This window comes from Heteronotia binoei, chromosome 1, assembly GCF_032191835.1.
Source record: "Heteronotia binoei isolate CCM8104 ecotype False Entrance Well chromosome 1, APGP_CSIRO_Hbin_v1, whole genome shotgun sequence".
Classification (NCBI taxonomy): Eukaryota; Metazoa; Chordata; class Lepidosauria; order Squamata; family Gekkonidae; genus Heteronotia; species Heteronotia binoei.
This window is the reverse complement of record NC_083223.1, coordinates 244397365-244414731: the sequence shown is the minus strand read 5'-3', so window position 1 is coordinate 244414731 and position 17367 is coordinate 244397365. Positions and strand designations below refer to the sequence as shown.

At 45.4% G+C, this 17367-nt stretch overlaps 1 protein-coding gene across 2 annotated transcripts in view; it reads left to right on the top strand.

The window, feature by feature from the left end:
* ELP3 (elongator acetyltransferase complex subunit 3) overlaps positions 1-17367 on the top strand; it is a 107130-nt gene that overhangs the window by 22232 nt on the left and 67531 nt on the right. For both annotated transcript variants that reach the window (XM_060250401.1, XM_060250402.1), the window contains exon 8: positions 16772-16933. In XM_060250401.1, coding sequence (XP_060106384.1) covers positions 16772-16933 — 162 coding nt within the window. The remainder of the gene's footprint in view (positions 1-16771; positions 16934-17367) is intronic.

Sequence of the window (17367 nt, the reverse complement as noted above, 5' to 3'; positions counted from 1 at the left end):
GAAAAAGAGGAGTAGGTTTTTGTACCCCACTTTTCTCTATCTTAAGGAGTCTCAGAGTGGCTTACAATCAACCTTCCCTTCCTCTCCCCACAAGAGGCATCTTGCAAGGTAGGTGGGACTGAGAGACTTGGTGAGAACTGTGACTGGCAGAAGGTCACCCAGCAGCCTTCAGGTGGTGGAGGAGTGGGGAATCACACCTGCTTCTCCACATTAGAGTCCGCTGCAATCAGCCATTAACACCACACCGGCTCTGTATTTTGAAGTCTTTTTTTATAGAACAGTGTTTAGTTTTTAAAAACAAGATGTTGTATTTAATTGTCCTGCGTGTTTTACACACACACATTTCTATATTTGTACAGTGCCTTTGGGCTCCAGAGGACTTCACATTCATTAAAAACAGCACCTTAAAGGAGTATATCTGTTGAGCCCAAACTTCCAGTTTAAATGAGAACGTAACCACTTTGTGATGGGGTCAGACCAAGGTCCACCAGCCTGTTTTTAGCAGCGGCTGGCCAGATGGCATGAAGCTAATGACCGCCACTGTCTACCCCCCAAACAGCTGGCATCTAGGAATATGCTGCCTCTCAGTAAGCAGGCTGTGTTTAATTGTTGTGCTTGATGGCTGTTGCTAGACCATGTCAGAGCATAATGAACTCAGGCCCAGTGCAAATGAGTTGAAAGGGTGATCAGTCCTCTGCCCAAACCCAGTCTGACCCCACAGGACTTTTCCCCAGAGGGGGGAAGGAGGGAGGGAGACAGAAAGCCTGGCATTAAGTTCTTGAATACAGAAGTAATGTCTAGTAAGCTCACACCACGGAAATTCAAAAGCACCCCATCATATTCAACTTATGCACAGGTGCTCCTTTCTGCAGCTGATACAATTCCGCTTGGGAGAGCCTGAAGACAGGTTCTCCTCTTCCTCTTATCAGAAGGTTACAGTCAGTCTGATGCAGGGATATATCTTCAGAGGTTGGCAGCTCAGTAGCTAAGATGCCACTGTAGAAGGGCTGAGGTGGGGAAACAGTCATGTATACAATCTCCCTTTCTTTTCCTGGCAACCAGGAAAAATGGAAAATTCTGCTTTTGTAGCTTGTGTTTGCTACAAACGGTGCAAGAGGCTCATCTGCTTGTTTAGCTAGTCTTGCAAGACCTTCAAGTGGACACAATCACGCATAGACACACTCACTCTGACAGCTTATGCTTCAGACTGGCATTCCCCAAAACAAAGTTCAGTTACTAATAAGAAACACAAAAATTCAGTTGCATGTGGGTTAAAAGAAAGCATAATTAAATTGAGCTTGGATCATTTCAAAAAGGCATAAGTTCAAGTCAGTCAGTCCTAAGGGAAATCAACCCTGACTGTTCCCTGGAAGGTCAGATGCTGAAGCTGAAGCTCAAATATTTTGGCCACCAAATGAGAAGGGAGCACTCATTGGAGAAGTGTCTGATGCTGGGAAAGACAGAAGGCAAAAGAAGAAGGGGATGGCAAAAGATGAGATGGCTGGACAGTGTTACTAATGTAATTAGCATGAATTTGAGAGGAGGATGGTGGAAGACAGGAGGGCCTGGCGTGACTTGGTCCATCAGGTTGCAAATCGTCGGACTCGACTGTGTGACTGAACAACAAAAAACGTCTCATTGCTGTTTGAGTGTCTTACAAAGCTTGATTGTGCATACATCAAAACATTTCAAGGATTCTACAGTTTTATAAAGCTACACATGAGGGAGTCCCTTTGTTGAATCTACCAAAGTTTCCAAGAAGAATCACCATAGAATCACCAGGATCTGGGCAATCCCAAGTTCGAATTCCCACTTGTGCCATGGAAGCTTGCTGGGTGACCTGGATGACCTTGGGCCAGTAATTGGTTTTTACTGTTATGCTGTTTTATTGTTATATTGATTTTATTGTGATTTTATTATTCATATCGTGCTCCGCTCTGAGCCCCTATGGGGACGAAATATAAATCAATAATATAATATAATAATAAAAATCACCTCTGATATGGATGGTACGTAAAACCATTCCTGCCCCAGAGAACTCATCCAAAAGCTGGCTTCTGTGCATTTTGCCACTAAATAAAAACTTATGTGGTAATACTGGCCTTTAGTTTGGAAAAGCATCTGTACAATATCCGCTGCAACCTCCCTATGCCAAGTTCATCCTATTCCACGGCTATCCCAGTGCACTAAAAAGCTAACTGTGCCATAAAGAGTGCTGGAGAGATGTTATCATGGCAGAAGCTCTAAGGATATAAAGCATGCAATAAAAATTTCATGAAGGTTATCAAAAGCAGCCCACTTCTTCCTTTGGTCAAATGGCATTGGCGAGACAACCTGACTTCTTACCCTATACTGTAGAACAATCAATACAGCTGATTAACAGTAATAAAGTGAACTTCATGCTAGTTACAAGTTGGGCAAGTATATTTACATTTTGGGCATAGTTTTACAAGAGCCAGCATGATGTAGAGATTAGGACTAGGATCTGGGCAATCCAAGTTTGAATTCTCACTTGTGCCATGGAAGCTTGCTGGGTGACCTTGGGCCAGTCAACATTCTCAGCCTATCCTACCTCACAGGAGTGTGGGGATAAAATGGAGGAGAGGAGAACTATGTGAGCTGCTTCGGGTCCCCATTGGGTTGAAAGATGGAATAAAAAAAGTTAAATAAATAAATGGGAAATGCTGTAAAACTTAATGAAGTGGCATCTTTCACATCTATGTGAGATGGTTGTCTTCTGAGTGTGCAGCTTTAGGAGGGATTCACGTGGAGATGTGAGGGAGGTAGGGGATACCCCCCTAGCCCGCCAAATCAGTGGGGATCAATGTGGCAGCCCATGTCACAGCCAGATTGCCCTCATATCCAGTGATGTGGCATCTTTGGGTCCAGTTTGTATTGGATCTGTCATTCTTCTGACAATCTCCTTCTCTTTAGTGGGAAGGGGTTAAATTTGCAATACCTGCAGAGGTTGCGGGGAAGGGGGCTTCTCTGGGTTAGGAGGAGCTCCTTTGGACTATGATCAGGTGTCCTTCTCACCAGACTTGGAAGCAAAACCCTGTGCCACCACAGAGTTTTACAGTAACAGTACCTGGCAGACCAGCTTCAGCAGTTGGGAACAAAGGCTCGGGTCACAAGGTTCAGAGGGGTTCAGGCTACCGAAAGAATCATCAGCAATGTTGCAAACCAGTTGATTTCATACTGGTTCCAGCCTCGCTGCAGGTGACGCTGGATCTAGTGTTAGGCTCATTTGGCAAGCTGAATCAGCTACTCATAAGAAGTAGCAAAGCCAGAACCTACAGGGACTCATTCATTAGTGTCTCCTGGTGTTTCTTTAGGAGAGGGGAGGTTTCAAGCCAAGAGGCATACCCTTCTGCACCTGGTCCAGGCCTTGACTCCAGCTCTTCACCTTCTCTGCTCTTGGGTCCTGGAGGTAATTATGGCAGTTCTGACAGTGGCAGACCCTTGCTGGGGCTTCCTGGCTTGAGGGCCCTGCTGGCTCAGAGGGCAGTGCCAGTGCTGGCGAAGGTTACCTTTGTGAAAGCACTGAAGCATTTGCAGTGGAGGAACTGTCTGCCAAGGCAGGGCTTGAGGGTGTGGCCTCCTCCTCCAGTGAGCAATCATTCCCTCATGCTAACCCAAGGCAGCCCATGACGTTGGAGGTATTTGCGTCCTGTCTTCCAAGAGGATCCAGCACCAGAGCACAGGTCCTTCTAGATGTGTCAGTATCAAGAGGTTCTCTTGCCATTGTTGATTATCTTGCTCAGTGCACTGTAGTAACCTTAGGCCTTGCTTCTGCTCGCTCACTATTGCTAACTCTCTTTAGTACCAAGCACAAGTATCATTTTGCCTATTCTAGAAGCGCCAAGGTCGTTGTCTGGTTCCCAGAGGATTATGTCTGAACCTGCAAAGAGAACTTGGGAATGGGACTATGGGGGAGGGATGAGTGACTTGATGCCTTGTGCTTTGAAATGTAACCGTTGACAGCCTAAGTTATATGAAGGGATGCGTTCCCGCCATTGTCAGTTTTTGTAAGGAGCCTCTTGCCCTGCGGTTTCAATAAAAGCTCTTTGTTAATCACTTGAGTGCGTTGTTAACTGGAAGTCCAAGGACTTGACAGTCAGAGCCAACCAGAAGCAGCATAAGCAGTTAAGAATGTGTTGTCTAGCTGCATGAACCTTCTCAGTGGCTGTTATTTCATTCGTCTGTGCCCGTTCTGGCTGACGATGACTGGATGATGGTGAAGAAGATGATACTGGATTTATATCCTGCCCTTTACTCTGACTCTCAGAGTCTCAGAGTGGTCACAATCTCCTTTACTTTCCTCCCCCACAACAAGACACTCTGTGAGGTGGGTGGGGCTGAGAGAGCTCTCTGTGAAAGCCATGCTGACCCAAGACCATTCCAGCAACTGTAAGTGGAGGAGTGGGGAATCAAACCCGGTTCTCCCAAATAAGAGTCCACACATTTAACCACTTCACTAAACTGGCTCTGGGAGAAGATGTTGGGGTAACGTTCATGGAGGAAGGAAAACTAAGCAGCTAATGTGCTATGTGCAACAATTCTTGTATAAGTTAATTGGTGGAAATGTGGCTGGATGCACTCCCACAGCAACATAGAAATAGAAGGGGCCTCATGGGTCATCTAGTCCAACCCGCTACACAATGAAAAACAAATCACAGCTACCTTCCCCCACACACTTCCCCAGTGATCCCTTCTCTTGTGGCTGGTTAGCTGAGGGGTGAAGAGCCATTTCGAATGCACATTTCAGCACACAACCAATTTTATACACAGCCTTGCTTTACACCTGTGCCTATTGGGAAGGGCTCCGAGAGATCATTGCAGTGTCTGACTTGGCCTCGCTGGTCTTCATGTAGCTGGATGACCATACTGAGGAACCTTGGGGGACATCCTAAACGTTCCAAGATTTGCCACAGGCCGTTCCTGCTAACGGTATCAAAAGCTTTGGTAAGGTCGACAAAAGTCACACATAGACCCTTGTTCTGTTCCCTGCATTTCTCTTGGAGCTGCCTGAGAACAAATACCATGTCGGTGGTGCTCCTGTTAGCTCTGAAGCCACACTGTCTCTCTGGGAGGAGTTCTTCTGCAATGGTGGGCACCAGTCTGTTCAGGAGTATTCTGGCAAGGATTTTGCCTGCGATGGAGAGTAGGGTTATCCCCCGGTAGTTGGAGCAGTCTGACTTTTCCCCTTTGTTCTTATGTAGAGTAATGATGATTGCATCACGAAAGTCCTGTGGTAGTTTGCCTTGTTCCCAGCAGGTGACAAGTACTTTGTGAAGTGTGCTATGTAGTACTGTGCCCCCATGCTTCCAGATCTCTGGTGGGATTCCATCAACTCCCGCTGCCTTGCCACTTTTCAGTTGCTTGATGGCTTTAACAGTCTCTTCTAGGGTGGGGATCTCATCCAACTCTGTTTTCACTGGTTGAAGTGGGGTGAGGTGGATTGCTGAAACTTGAACTACGCGATTGGCACTGAAGAGAACCTGAAAATACTCCGACCACTGGTTCAGTATGGATGCCTTGTCTGTGAGGAGCACTTGGCCGTCTGCACTACTCAAGGGTCTCTGAGCCTGATATGATGGACCATATACTGCCTTCAGGGCTTTGTAGAACCCTCTTAAATCACCAGTGTCTGCCCACAGCTGGGTTCTCTCTGCAAGCTTGGTCCACCACTCATTCTGAATGTCTCGGAGCTTGCGCTGGAGGTTGCTACATACAGCGCGAAAGGTTGCTTTTTTCCCGGGACAGGAGGGCTGAGCAAGATGTGCTTGGTAGGCAGATCTCTTTTTCGCCAGTAATTCTTGGATCTCTTGATGGTTCTCGTCAAACCAGTCCTTGTTCTTCCTTGTGGAGAACCCGAGGACTTCTTCAGAGGTCAACAGGATGGTAGTTTTTAGGTGTTCCCAGAGTGCTTCTGGAGAAGGATCTGTGAGGCAACTGGGGTCCTCAATTCTTGTCTGGAGTTTTGCCTGGAAGGCAGCTCTAACTTCGGCTGACTGAAGACTGCCAACCTGAAACTTCCTCCGGGGGATACCGCCTCTCCTGGGTGTAGATTTAAAGTGAAGACGGAGATTGCAGCGTACAAGACGATGATCCGTATGACATTCTGCACTGGGCATTACTCGGGTGTGTAAGACATCTCGAAGGTCTCTCTGGCGCACCAGAATGTAGTCAATAAGGTGCCAATGCTTGGACCGTGGGTGCATCCAGGTTGTCTTTAGACTGTTCTTCTGCTGGAAGATAGTGTTGGTAATGGTGAGCTGATGTTCCGTGCAGAATTCTAGCAGGAGGCGCCCGTTATCATTGCAGTTGCCAATGCCGTGTTTGCCAAGTACTCCTTTCCAGGCTTCTGAGTCTTTACCAACTCTGGCATTGAAGTCGCCAAGGATGATCACCTTGTCCTCTGTAGGGGTCTTCCGTACGAGGTTGCGTAGATCAGCATAGAACTTGTTCTTTTCTGCAGAATCTGCTTGAAGGGTTGGGGCATACACACTGAAGAGTGTTGCATGCTGCTTATTTTGAAGAGGGAGGTGCATAGACATGATGCGATCTGAGTGACCTGTTGGCAGGTTTTCGAGTTTAGAGGCAATGGAATTCCTGACCATGAAGCCAATGCCAGAAAGGCGGCTCTCAGCCTTTGACTTACCCGACCAGTAGAGGGTATAGCCAGCACCGTGTTCTTGAAGACTACCTTCCTCAGGGAAACGGACCTCACTGAGAGCTGCTATGTCGCTATTCAACCTGAGAAGTTCGTGGGCAACTAGAGCAGAGCGTCATTCAGGGCGACCACTGTCTACTGTGTCAAGCATGGTTCTGATGTTCCAACACGCAAGCTTTAGTCTTTGCACACTTTGTGAGGCAGGTGCATGCCTTTTCTTTGTTGTTATTTTTCGACCGCAAGTAAGGATGCCCGTTGACCGCGGCTAGCCAACTGGGAGGGGGGAGGAGACGAGCTTGGTTTAGGCCAACTTTTCTAGGCCCCTCTCCATACGGAGCAAGCAGTGCTGTCCCTAAATAAGGCTGCTGGGTCGTTCAGGGTGCTGCCGAAAAAATGCTTTCGTCTCCGGGTCAGCTTCCAGTGGCATCTTCCACCTGCCGTTTCACCCCTTGCCCATTGCTGCAGGACTTGGTATGTTGTGGGTTGTGGATGTGGATACCCTTCAGGCCTGCGCAGAGGAATTTTTAGGTGCAGTGCAGTGTGCGCAGTATTGGCTCCACCCTTTCACCATGGGGTCATCTGCCATGGCCCAGTAAGCCGGGACGCCGGCAGCGAGTCCTCCAGGTGGTAGATGTTACATTTACGAGCTCTGTCTGCCCGGGCTTGATGTTAGAGTTTTCCTTCTCTTGGCTGGCGAGGTTGGTGAGCCCAGCCTGCCCATTCAGTTATACCGCTGGACATTCGGTCGCACCATGACGTGGCAAACTCTGTGAAAACGGGGGGGGGGGGACCAGCGAGAAGGTGTTGCCACGGATGCAGTAATGTAGGAGAGGCCATTGCAGTGACCATCTGCCAGGCATAGCCAGACAGTGACCACGTGGCGTTCACTACACTGGGAAAGGAGAGGCGATGTATTGCGCGTGCACTTTCCCTGGGGGGGGGCAGGACACCCAGAGGGAGCCCACCCCCCCAGATCTCAAATAGCTGCATTGTAAATGCACATCTTGTCTCAGGACTGCATCATTAAATCATACATTTTTGTTAAAAGACATGAGATATGGAGCTGGTTTGTTATTTTATTTCGTTTTGGTAGTGTTTCAATAGGAAGGCATGTTTTTCAAGTCCTGAAACAGATGGTGACTGCAGGGCTGTTTGCTGAGACCAGCTGAATGGTAGCTTAGGCTCAGTCATAAAATAAGATTTCTAGTGTATTGTAGTTGAGTATTTGAAAACTGATGCTTTCAAAAACCAGAATTCATTTTGTACAAGAGAGAGTAATGCGGAAGAAAATGTGTACAATTCTGAGCTATCTGCTATCATTAAAGGAAGGCAGGCTTCAGTTTATTTGCACTAAGCACAAAGTACTTCTCTTTTGAAGTAATTTATTCATTTATCTTACCATAGGGTAAGGAAATTTGTATGCTTAAATTAGAAATCCTGTAAAACACAGTAGATATTCAATACAATGCTGTCCTTTTAAAATCCTGCTACTGTTGGAATTCTTTTTGCTTAACTATGTGGCGTCAGAAGAAAAACTCTGCAGGGAAAGGCAACATCAAACTACCCCCCCCCTCTCTCTCACACACACACACACACACACTACTTTTAGGCTTCCCAACCCCCCCGCTCTGGCGGGAGTCCCCTGGGTTTGCAGCCTCATCTCCCGGTCTTCAAGAAGTGAGAAGCGGGGGGTGGGGGGTGGAGGGGGGGGAGAACATACCTGTAGGCTTCATTATAGAGCTCCTGAGCCGTTTGTAAAATGTCTGCCCCTTTAAGGCTGGGCAGGGAGCAGGAAGTGCTTGGGAGAACAGCCCCGCCCTTTCTTTTGCTTTCGCTTTCACAAGAGTTCTCCGGAAGAAGATCTGGTAAGTGTGTGTGTGTGTGAGAGGGAAGGGGCAGGGGATTCCCTGGTTTAGAGGCCCTCCCCCCTTTTAGAAAGCGTGGGGGGGGAGGGAAATGTCTACTGGGCATTCTATTATTCCCTATGGAGAACGATTCCCATAGGGAATAATAGGGAATTCATCCGTTGGTATTGGGGGCTCTGGGGGGGGCTATTTTTTGAGGTAGAGGCACCAAATTTTTAGTATAACATCTAGTGCCTCTCCCCAAAATACCCCCCAAGTTTCAAAACGATTGGACCAGAGGGTCCAATTCTATGAGCCCCAAAAGATGGTGCCCCTATACTTCATTATTTCCTATGGAAGAAAGGAATTTTAAAAGGTGTGCTGTCCCTTTAAATGTGATGGCCAGAACTCCCTTGGAGTTCAATTATGCTTGTCACATCCTTGTTCTTGGCTCCACCCCCAATGTCTCCTGGCTCCACCCCCAAAGTCTCCTGGCTCCGCCCCCAAAGTCACCAGATTTTTCTTTAATTGGACTTGGCAACCCTAACTACTTTGTATGTCATAATAACTTATATAGTAGTAGCTAAGGTATGGAAACTTTAAAAAAATCTAAGAAGATATTTTGTGGACAAAATTAAAAGCTTTGTATTTAAAAGGTGAAATTATCATCTTTTCAATTAAATGAAAACTTTTTGTCCTGACCTGGATAGCCCAGGCAAGCCCGGTCTTGTCAGATCTTGGAAGCTAAGCAGGGCCGGCCCTGGCAAGTACTTGGATCAGAAACCTCTTTGGAATACCAGGACTGGGATGCAGAGGCAGGCTGTATCAAGCCACTTCTCTAAATTTTCTCCATGCCCCAGTAGGGGCTGCCAGAAGTTGCTATGACTTCCAGGCATGTGTGCACACACCAATATAAGAAACACCTTCCCCCCCCCCCCCAAAAAAAGAAAACTTATCTTGTATAGATTCAACTTGTCAAGGCATTGTAATCATAAGGAGTAAACACTGTAAAGCTCATACTCTAATTCAAACCTATGTATAAACACAATAAAAATGGGCACTGATGACTAATTCACACAGTTATTTTGGGACAGGGAACCACTGACCTGAGTGGGGGAAGGGGATGCTGTTTTCTTAATTAATTACCCTAGCTTTTCCCCAAGGATAGCAGCCGTGTTACATGATGAGTGTGGCCAAACCATTGCAGAAAGAGACAATGGATTCAGTTTGAAGAGATAAGCCTTAACATATTTATTTGCAGTCCATCAGCTTTAATTTTAAACCTAGTTGTTTGAAGACAATTAGCTGAAGCATTTTCATAATTTAAAACCCAATTTAAACGTTAATCAGTGTTTAATTTTTAAGGATGATTTCTACTCCTCTTGATTCCCTTTAGTGTATTAGAGCCTGGAAGTGACCCAAGTGTGTTTGTCTTTACTGAAATGTTCAGAGATGCAAATTTCCCTATTACACTACTCGGAGAGCTGGGCATAAGTAGCAGAATGCTCTCTGAGAGAGAAATGAATGTGTTTGGCCTGGGTTTGCTCAACTTATTTTCCTCCTTTGTTCAGTTCAATAATTCACAGTGGCATCCTAAGCAGGGTTACACCCTTCTAAGTTGGTTGGTTTCTCTCCCCCCCTTTTAGTATTTTTTTATTTGCGTGTGTGTGTGAGCAGACTCACACCTGGATGTCATGGTGACCTCTGGTGACTGACCCCTACTAGGGGCTTGGAGGATATTCAGAGAGGTGGCTGAATAAAGCCTTCCCCCACTTCCCATCTCTGGTATTCCAAGGAGGTCTCCCATCTGAATACTTGCCAATCTTGCTTAGCTTCCGAGATCTGACAAGATCAGGTTAGGCTCTGACAAGACCTATCCAGGTCAGAGCCTAAGCTGGATGATTTCAACGGATTTAGAAGAGTGCAAAGGATAGCACTGTAAGTAGCTAACAGCAAAAAAAAATTTTTTTTCATTCTTTTGTGAGTGGGGATAGTTATTGTACTTTTAAGTGCCTGGAAGAGCTTCAGAAATCTTTCTGCTAACTATAACTCTCTGATGTGTCTGCAAAAAGTACAGAAGGTAGATGAGAGCCAGAGTGGTATAAGTGGTTAGTGTGTTGGGCTAAGATTTGTGAGACCCAAGTTCGAATCCCCATTCTGACATGGAAACTTGGGCCAGTTGTACGCATTCACATTAACCTATCTCACAGAGTTGTTGTGAAGATAAAATGGAGGAGAGGAGAATGATGTGAACTGCTTTGGGTCCCATAAATGAAAGTGTTTGCTTGTAGTGCAGTCCTCCGTCACTTTAGCAACCTAACCAGTATTTTGTGCCATAAACTTTCATGGACTGGAGGATCTGATTGAGTTGGCTGTAGCTCTCAGAAGTTATACTGTCGTATATTTGTTAATGTTTAAGTTGCTGCAGCACACTTTGTTGTTCCTGGTAGGTTACCTGTAAGAGTCCTACCCAGTGAATTTCATGGCAGGGTCTCCATTGTACAAACCTGGCTGTTCCTTTACTATACTGAGCTTGTCTTCACAGCATTAGGTTATCGGGTTTATCAGTATACCTGCAGTATACCTGCAATAGCATTGGAATGGAATAAATTCTGCCATCTGCTTTAGGAATGGCCATCATATTCACAAAGCTCATTCCTGTGCCTTTTCTGACTGCAGCTTATGCCTGAGTTTTAATTAAACATCAAATGCCCAGTGAGTTAGCCATATGAATTTTGGGGATTGGATTAATGTGTTTTAATTGCCAGTGCATTTGCGTAAAACATGACGCACTTCTTGTTATTATTATTTGGGGGGGGGGGGCTGCCTGCTTTCAGTCCAGCAGTTCTAGGAACCAATTGTGAAGGGGAGGGTGTACAAAAGGGGGGGGGAGGGGACCATGCCGAAATAGTTTATATTTTTCAATTGTAATAATGTTATAGTACTTTTATCATGTTTTACAGATAGTTCTTATGGATATGTATAGTTATCCCTTTTGTTTAAGATGTTGGCTTTTGCCGCAAATAAAATCTATCTCTGATTCCAGCAAAAATTTCCCAGAACCCTTCTGGAGCATATCTCTAACATTAGAGAGAGAGCATGTGTTCCCAACTTTGCAGTGATTAATATATAGCATGCCCGACTAGCCTGCAGAATTTGTGGCATTCGTGTTGATGATGCCTGGGCCATAAGGCCCAAAGGTATGGCTGTGGCATAGTCAGACCTGCATTTCTGTTTGCCTCTCTAGTCCTGCTTCCCAGTTGAGTAGATTAGGAGAAAATCCATACTAAGCAGTACAGAGCCAGAGCCTCCGTGTTCTGTTTGTGTTCAAGACTAGCTGTGGAGTTTCAGAGCCACCAACAAAGCACGTGCTTTGCTTTCACAAAGTCCCAGATTTGATCCACTGGCACCACCAGTTAAGACAGGGTTCCCCAACTTTTTCAAGCCTGCAGACACTTCTGGAATTCTGATATAGGGTAATGGGTGCAACTTCATAATGGCTTCTGCAGAAGATGGAGACAATCGCAAAATGGCTGCCACAGGAAGTGGAGTAGGGTTGTCAGGATTCAGGTCCTCTCACCATCACAGCATGGTGACTTGGGGTAGGTTCTGGGGTGGGCGTGACATTGCATGCAACCTCCCTGATGCAATGATGTCACCTGGAAATGGTGTCATCGCATTGGCGATGTTGCACATGATGCTCTGCTCTTTGGGCAAAACTCTATGAGTTTTTTGCCTTCAAAACCAGAAAATTTGCCCAAAAACCAGAGTGTCACTGTGCAACATCCCTCCTTAGGGGTGGGTTTTCCCCCACCATCAAGCTGGTTGGTGGCAGATTGGAGCTCCAAAAGCAGGGGAAACCCCCTCCTGGTCCTGGGGGCTGGCAACTCTGAAGTGGAGCCAACCACAAAATGTTAGAGAGAGGTTATGCACAAGTCTTATAGTAACTTTTCAACATTTCAGGTGCAAGCTCTGTTTAACAGGATGATTTTTAATATGAACACACACAGCAGCGCAGTGAAGATCCTTGTGCTGAAGTGGCAGCTGTTACTGAAGCAACTTTGTAAAAAAATGTGCACAGCCCATCATATCTCCATTGGCCAATCAGAAACCCTATTGGGCAAAAGCCTCACCTGGTCCTACCCACTTTCTAAAGAAACTGCGCAAGTTCCAGGAAAGGTGTTGATGGTGCCATGGCACCCGCAGGCACTGTGTTGGGGACCATGAATTAAGACAGAGACTTCTGAGATCTGCTGTTAAGCTGAATAGATGATATTGAGCTATCCTGTTTTAACATTAATAACGTTTGAAAATTGGGAAAAAAATATTGAGCTATAGTATTTACTCAAATGCAAGACTAGTTTTTTTTCTATATGTGCCATTGAAAAAAGAGAAGGGATCATCTTAACTTTCCATAAAAGTTACAGTTATTAAATAATAACATTTGTTTGTGTGTAGAGTGTTTTTTGTAGAGGGGGTCATTTTCCTTTCAAGTAAATCTTTAATTACTTTACAAGATAGCTTCATATGTTTATGCCTGAAATAAAAAATAAAAAAATTCTGCATATGTCTTCTTGAGTCCAACAAAAGTCTGAAAGTAGGACCATTTTTACACCTTTGCCAAAACTCACAGCTTGGCATCCATTTTATAGTGGCAGGCAGTGAGTGAAACCCTGTATGTGATGGAATGCAGAGTTGTGTGAGTTCACACTCTAGCAGCTCTCAAATGCAAAAATGGGGAGTGCATACAAGATCACAGAGCATAAACTGAATTTACCAGCTTGCAAATAATACTGTGAACGATTAAAGAAGAATATTTTACAGTCTGCCACGTTGGTTTCTGTGACAGAACTGGCCCGATTCTGCCTTCAGACCCGGTCCCGTCAACTCCCTATTGAGTCGCCAACTCCTGGAGGGAGCTATTTCTCCTCCGGCCACTTGGGCTCACTGCCACCACCTGCTCAGTCTAGGGGTTCAGATTGAGAGGAACAGGACTCCCAATCCCCCTCTCCAGCTATGAGGCCAGGCCTCAAGGTCCTCTGCCACCCTGTACTTGGGTATCACAGAGACCACAGCACTTCTTCGGGGAACCCCTGGAGGATTGGCACCTTATCCAACTGCATGCCTTCCTCCTTCCCCGGGGCCCCCTTCATAAAGCAGCGTGGTCTAACGCGGTTGGGGATCTATGTGGTACAGAGTTTGACTGCCAGCATTCAAAACAGTAAAAAAAAAAAGTTTAATAAGAAGAGAAAGAAAAATAAAAACAAAAACAGTTACATGTAAAAGTTCAGCACAGCAACAAGAAGGACAAATAAAAGGTGGATTTAAACGCATCCTCTCGTCCCTGGTGTAAACTAGCCCTACCTTGTGAATTACTGCCTGGGGGCCACTCCGCCTCGCCCACAGGCAGGAGCCCACAGGCTGGCAACCTCTCTCCCTGAGCGCCAGCTGAGAACTGGCCTTTTCCCGCCTAACTCAAATAAATAAAACAAAAGAACTTCCTGCCCCTCTAGGAGGCTTTCCCCCTAGAGTTGCTGGTTTAACTCCAGAAGGGGGGAGGCAATGAGGGGAAAGCTAAAGAACTTCCTGCCCCTCTAGGAGGCTTTCCCCCTAGAGGCGCTGGTTTAACTCTGGAAGGGAGGAGGGGATGAAGGGAGGCTAGGTCAAAGCCTGCTTTAGTAGTTTAATGTTCCCTTCCAATGCAGCACCAACATTAACTAAGATGGCGTTCCTCCACAGTTTCCAACTCCTAACTTTCTGAGTTTGTATCTGTTATGTGTCCATTGTATGGTGCCGACTGTTTTGTTCCAAACCATGCTTAGGTGACTGCAATTCATAACACAGAGTGAAGATATACATCTAAATAAACACTTCCTGCCGTTGAACTAGACTTTATTAATAGTTCACATCCACCTCAGTTACCAGGTATGCAGCGGCTGAGTTGGGCATTTTAACAAATGGAATCCTGGAACTTAATTTGTTCTCAGCGTAACGTACTGCATTGTATTGCCGTGACAGTAACTGCATTGCAGTGTTTCCATTGTGAATAAATGGACCCCTGAATATGTAGGAAATACTATTATTCACACAAACGCTTTGCCTTTTTAAAAGCTCCATCGTGTTTCTTCTCCTAAAGTGCCTCTCTTAGAACTTCCAAGTATTGTGATTAGTCTCAAATCAAATTAAGTTACCTTTTCGCCTCGAGCTTGCCAGGCTGTGTTTTGCGACAACGCACAGTGTATTAGTCATCAGTGGAAAGTGGTGTTGCATCATTCATTCATTCATTGGAAAACCAAGAGGAGGCTAGAGTCTCCCTCTGTACTGGTGGAATGGGACGGAGCTGACGGTGAAAACGTGTGCTTTGTATCTTGTGGAGGGCAGGCAGGCACACCCAGGGCTGGGGGAGTGTTTGTATGAAGACTATAGGAGTGCATCCCTGTTGGAATATTTCAGCTAGATCCAAATGTTCTGTTTCTAAAACTCAGCAGTGGGTTCCTTTTGAGAAGACAAAAGAGGTAGTCTCTGCAGTGCAGTTCTATAGAAATTTAGATTTGGGGGATCATTTGGAATTTACAAGTCCTAACCTGGATGTCCCAGGCTAGCCTGAGCTGGTCAGATCTCAGAAGCTAAGCAGGGCTGGTCCTGGGTATTGTTTGGATGGGAAACCTCCATGGAAGTCCAGGGCTGCTATGCAGAGGCAGGCGATGGCAAACCACCTCTGAGTATCTCTTGCTTTGAAAGCCCTGCCAGATTGCCATAAGCCAGGTGCAACTTGATGGCACTTTTTTAAAAAAAATTCTGTTTTTATTTTAATTTTCCACTATCACAGTCCAGTGAAATTTACACATAACAAAACGCTTTGGGGCACAGGGAAGCCCCATCCATTATGTGCATTGCGTTTTTCTTTCTCACCACGTTCAGACTCTGGAGCCAGGCTGCAAAAACCGTGTCATATAAAAATGAATCAAAAGCCTTCAAAATACAGTTTAAAAGTATACTGAATTGAACAACAAGATTATTGGATTTTAAAAAAAAAATATAGCTCATTTTTCCAGTTTAGCTCAGAGCACTTTATGGCTGTTAGCAGAACATATTTTGTTAAACAGCAACGGAAAGAAGTAGCAGCAGTCTCAACAGCAGCGAGCAAAAAACAAAGCTCAGAGACCACATTAAAATAAAATGCATGCTGTAAAACAGCACAACTCCCTGAAACAAGGCTTGAAATGCTGAGCTTTGTGCTTAAAGCAAAACAAAACTAAACTAAAAGGGGTAGCCCCAAAAGTTGCCAAGTCCCAGTGTTGGTCATTATCAGGCAGGAGCAAGCAGTTTTTCACCTTCACCAGAAAACAAAGGATCTCCTCAGGCCCCAATCTTTGGGCATTTAAGCTACCATTAAATGGACTGTCAGACTAGAAAGAGAGAAGATTCTTAGGGATGTACGAGCCATTCCCTGTGTTATTTTTTTTTTCCAGCAGAGAGGTTCAAAGTGTCTTTTGCAGTGGTCAAATGCATTGTAAGGATGCATATTATATATAGTCAGGTTGGAAAATACCTTTGTGCTACCATTCCTACCAGTATGTCAAGCACTCTTTTGGCACGGTGCTTATTCCCACAGGAAAGAAGCCGATGAGGACCGACTGTGAGTTGTCATGTCAAAATGACGAGAAGAGAATCCCCGTTCTTCGCAGCTGTTAACATGACAAAATAACACAGTCTTTTCAATGGCTGTGGTCAGTTCCTCATTCAACGTGCTGCCAAGTTATCCTTCAGCAAACACTTAAGTGCTTAGAGAATGAACAGGAGGCAGGCTTTAGGGATTTATATTTTGCGGACAGTTTTGAATGCAGGACTATTATGAGCCTGGTTCTTGCCACCATATGCTGTAAACTTCAGTGTGGTTTAGTGGTTAAGAGCAATGGATTCTAATCTGAAGAACTGGGTTCTCCACTCCTCCACATGAAATCTGGCGGTTGATCTTGGACTGGTCAGTTTTCTCCAAACTCTCTCAGCCCCACCTGCCTTACAAGTTGACTGTTGTGGAAAGAGGAAGCAAAGGTGATTGTAAGCTGCTTTGAGAGTCCATAAGGTAGAGAAAAGTAGGGTATAGAAACCAACTCTTCTTCTTCAGACCTTGCCAGACTCTGTTTTGCCAGCCAGATCTTGTCTGGTGTTGAGACTCTGGATTGAGTTGGACCATGATATGAACTTCACTGAACAAAAATTTCACTCCCTCCCTCTTTATCTTCCACAGATACTCAGAACGTAGCCTTACAAAGTGCATTGGGATCACGATAGAGACCAGGCCAGACTATTGTCTGAAACGACACCTTAGTGACATGCTGTCGTATGGGTGCACGAGGCTGGAGATTGGAGTGCAGAGTGTCTATGAGGATGTGGCCAGAGATACAAACAGGTAAGGCCCTGTATGACAGAGGTGGGGATGGGAATTGTTTTAAAGGGAAATTAGACACATTTGTTGGAGGATAGACCTGGCAATAGTTTCTTAACCATGATGGCTGGATGGAACCTCCATGTTCAGAGGTGGTATGGCTCTGAAGTTTAGGTTGCTGGAGCATAAATAACTGGGGAGGGTGATTTGTTTGATACTTCATGTGTTCATCAAAAACGCTAAATTGAGCTCCAGTTGGCTTTGATGTCAAATGCAGGAACCTGGGCACATTGGAGCTTGTATCTACAAACTTGTATCTACAAACTTGAGTTGACTGTGGTTTAAAGTAATTGTTTCTGAGAATGAAACAAATTCTGATGTTTCCCAGTTGTTTGCATTTGGATATCACAGCAAATTAGCGCCTGATGCCAGACTTCCCAAGACAGGAAACCTTCAGT